General features: G+C 49.8%; 1 protein-coding gene across 1 annotated transcript in view; it reads left to right on the top strand.

Annotated features, from left to right (window-relative positions):
* LOC113210425 (translation initiation factor IF-2-like) overlaps nt 1–3,937 on the top strand; it is a 6,059-nt gene extending 2,122 nt beyond the window's left edge. The window contains exons 2-5 of the mRNA XM_052274967.1: nt 216–441; nt 1,154–1,279; nt 1,424–2,227; nt 2,347–3,937. Coding sequence (XP_052130927.1) covers nt 216–441; nt 1,154–1,279; nt 1,424–2,227; nt 2,347–2,771 — 1,581 coding nt within the window. The 3' untranslated portion in view covers nt 2,772–3,937. The remainder of the gene's footprint in view (nt 1–215; nt 442–1,153; nt 1,280–1,423; nt 2,228–2,346) is intronic.
* Nucleotides 3,938–3,946: the final 9 nt, after the last annotated feature.

The raw sequence follows: 3,946 nt of genomic DNA, 5'->3' as shown, positions 1-3,946 counted from the left end.
CGGGGAGGAGCGGGGCAGGGTGGGGAAAGTACCCCGCTCCTCCCCGCGCCCGACCGGCCCGACGATTTTTGTTCTTCTCCTTCCGGTCTAGCCGAGCCCGGGAGTAACCTATTGTGCCACCGCGGATGCACCCCCTACCCCTCCTGTGAGGTGGCCGCCCGAACAACCGGTACCTACAACCGGAATGTGCTTCATACGAATTTTCATCTTTGCAGGCCATGTGTAGGTGGACTGCAACCATGGGACTCACAGTGTATCTGCGGGATTCCGACAAGGCTGGACTCCTCGTAAGGATGTGCATGGCTCTTCCACTCTTGCCCGCCGAAAGAATTCGGGATGCATTTCAAGAAATTCGGAACTATGCACAAGCTGCTCGAGACGAAACTTTGTACCCCACTATGGAGCCTTTCCTTGACTATGTGCTACAAACTTGGATTGATGGTAATTGCTTAACTTTGATTTTGTGTCCATCCTATATCCGTCCTTTCACTCCATGAGTTGACTCTTGCAGTCTCTCACAGATTTCCTCCTTTCCACTATCACACTTTCCTTTGCATGTTTTAAACCCGACTGTGTACATAGTGTGTACTTGAAAGCACAAACAAGGAAGAGTGTGCCTGGTATGGCAACACTAGGGAGTGTGTACCGGGTGATTCAGAGCACGCGCCGCCGTGTTGCGGGTTTGCCTATCCTCGACTCGGCGGGCGCACGGGTGAGAGGTCAGGAGGAGAGGGGTCCCCTCCTCACCTCTCACCCGTGCGCCGCCCGCCGAGTCGAGGATAGGCAAACCCGCCACACGGCGGCGCGTGCTCTGAATCACCCGGTACATGCGTGGCACACACTTCGTAGCGTGTACGCGCCTCATAGCATAGCGCTATGGTAAGTACACACGTCAAACTGTGTGCCACGCATGTACACACTCCCTAGTGTTGCCATATGCCAGGCACACTCTTCCTTGTGTGTGCTTTCAAGTACACACAAGGGAGTGTGTACTATGTACACAGTTGGGTTTCAAGTGCAGGGCATGAGCCCTTTTCCATTGAGTCGATGTCACAGAAATTTGAGATAGAGGGAGTGAAAACCGGTGTTCGACTTTTTTCTGAGAATCAAATTTAGTGTGTCTGATGAAATTTCTCCCTTTATCGCATTACAGATATTGGACCGGAACACATCAGTGTGTACCGGCGCCGGCGGAGAACTAATAATGACCAAGAAAGTTATCACAAGACGCTGGTTGACACCCTTGGCAGCCCGCATGGAAACCCGTGGGTGTGGATGGGTATGTACGGTCCGAGCGAGTAGGCAACCCACCTGCGCTTGTGCGTGCGGTACAGCATATTCACAGACGTGAACGGGATTAAACGGCCACTTGGTACAGTTACTATCACGATGAAAGACTTATATTTGTTTTTTCTTCTTTTAGACAAGTTTCGCGAACACGAGCAGCGGCACAGAGTGCGTCACTTGCAGGCCTCTCGCGGTAATGGTCCTGGCCGCCCGCGGAGGAAGCAGTACGTTCTCCTCGACAGAAGGGTGGAGAACGCCACTCGGCGCCTGGAGAGGGGAGCCATCTCCAGTGTGGAGTTCCTCAAGATATGCAGTTACTTGTGCAAGACTACTTACAACAGGGTGGCTCTGCGCAAGAAACGAGCACTCCGAGCCGGGGAGGCTGGGGAGCTGCTGCCGGAAGTGGCGCACGCCATCCCTGAGGAGGAGATGGGGCCACCGCCTCCACTCCCTGCAGGCGTCGTGGACGCCCTGGATGTGCTAGAACCTGTTCCGGACTCGTCGGAGGAGGAGGAGGACGACCGTGAAGAGGAGCTGTACAACCCCTTCAACGGAGACCGAGCAGCAGCCCAGGGTGCGCGAGGCCGGGGCCGTGGTAGAGCAGCTGCTCGTCGAAGAGAAAGGGCCATAGCTGCTAATGAAGCTCGCGGAAGAGGACGTGGCGGCCAAGCAGCACAGGCACGAGGCCAGGCAAGAGCAAGAGGGCGTGGGCGTGGCCGCCGAGCACGCGGTCGAGGGGCAAGGGGACGCGGAGGCCAAGCAGCGCCAGCGCCCGCAGCACCGGCACGAGGCCGTGATCAAGCACCCCGAGCTCGAGCCGGAGCAGCACCAGCACGAGGCCGTGATCAAGCACCCCGAGCAAGAGCAGCAGCGGCAAGAGGCGGTGGAGGCCCTGCCCAACGCGAGGGGGCAGTGCTGCGTGCTCGGAGAGTTGTAGGAGGTGAGTTGAAATGGACAGCCATTGGTGGACCATTTTGCCATGCCGACAGTCAGAGCAGAGTTGTTTAATCTAAACCGTAGATTAAAAATCACTCATTTTTACTGCTGTACTGTTTACAGAATTCGCGGAGCCCCCGGATCAGCCTCCAGTTCAGCCCGCGCCTCTCGAGCAGCCCATTGCACGGGCCAGGCGGGCCCCACGGGATTGGGACGATCCCGTATTCGTACTGGAGGAGGACGCGTTCATTGAGGGGCTGCGAAGCAGGACGCCGTCGCCGGCAAGAGCAGTTCGAATTCTAGTCCCGGCAGCCCCGGCGGCAGCCCCGGCGGCAGCCCCGGTAGCTCCGGTAGCCCCGGCCGCACCTGGAGAACCCGGCCCTGGACACTTCCAGTGCCTTGACTGCAGGGAATGGCGGGCTAATTGGGCGCTATCACCATGTGGCCATGTAGCCTGGTGCGAGGAGTGTAATGCGCGGGCCTTGGCACGCAACTCGCCCTGCCCGATGGGTTGTGACATCACAAGTCGGCTGCGGCTCTATTATTAGACATGTTCTATTGTGACTGCTGGGGTCTTTGATCTCTTAACAATTTTGTATACACTGTATGTACTTGTATATTAGTTTTCATTTTGTATTATATTGAGCATGTTTCTTGGGAAATTAATCTCCATATTTGCTAGTTTTGTTAAATTCCTTGTAGTACCAATTAAACAGCGAATTTAAACTCCACTTTCTTTTTGATGATACCGTATTGTGAAACTGCCCATAACATTTGATGAGAAGGAGTATTGAATCATACCCTGAAAACTGATGCGATAAAGAAAAGGTAAAAAGTACACGATTGACATACATTTCAGGTGAAAGTTTAATGAACACAATTTAATGCGAATCCAATGTACATACTGACACAACAGGTACACATTAAAATAAAATTAAAAATTCTTTCAGACAATACAGGAGACATAAATACACAAGGAAATAACGGTTCAAACAATCATTTTTAAAAAGAGTTGTCAACGAAACTGTTGCATAAGAAACAAGATTGATCATCCTTCATGATTTCTTTACTATCGTTAAAAGTTTATTTAACAGGTCTTCCTTGACATTTTCACTTCCCCATACAATACTTCCATATGAAATAAACAAATGATGCAGCCCATTTACACTAAGTGGACATTGTAAAAAAAAAAAAGCTTTCGGTATCAGCTATTTCTCAATAAAAAAAGAATGTCTTTAACCATGGAAATTGGCTAACAATCAGTACAGGGGTCACTAAATTAGATTAAAAGGCATCTCACAATAGCAATTAACAAAATAAGCAGAGACTCACTGAAATAAAAATTAAACAGATGAAATAAGCAATGTCAATTTTATCATGAAGGCAGCTTTTCAAGATAGACTTTGGGTCAAAGAAAAGCTGCTTACAATGACACATTAAATAAGACATAAAAATACAGCTTTTAAGCCAAACTGCTTGCTACTGACTTACTTCTAAACTAATATACAAGACAGAAGGTGGGCTGCAAACCTCACATAATCTAATAAAAACAGTGGTCACATAAATGCAGATGACAAGAAATTTGTATTCAAACAATAACGCAAATGCAGATAAACAAATTCTTTCTTTCAAGAGAAATGGAAATTATTTGTAAGCTCACTAAACTGAGAGATCAAACAGATCACAAGAACACTGCTTTTAAATTATCTAATCACAAACAGAT

The sequence above is a fragment of the Frankliniella occidentalis genome, unplaced genomic scaffold (assembly GCF_000697945.3).
Source record: "Frankliniella occidentalis isolate FOCC.00 unplaced genomic scaffold, Focc_3.1 Scaffold476, whole genome shotgun sequence".
In the NCBI taxonomy this organism is placed as follows: domain Eukaryota; kingdom Metazoa; phylum Arthropoda; class Insecta; order Thysanoptera; family Thripidae; genus Frankliniella; species Frankliniella occidentalis.
Note: the sequence above shows the minus strand (reverse complement) of the source record. Positions and strands in the feature narration are given on the sequence as shown.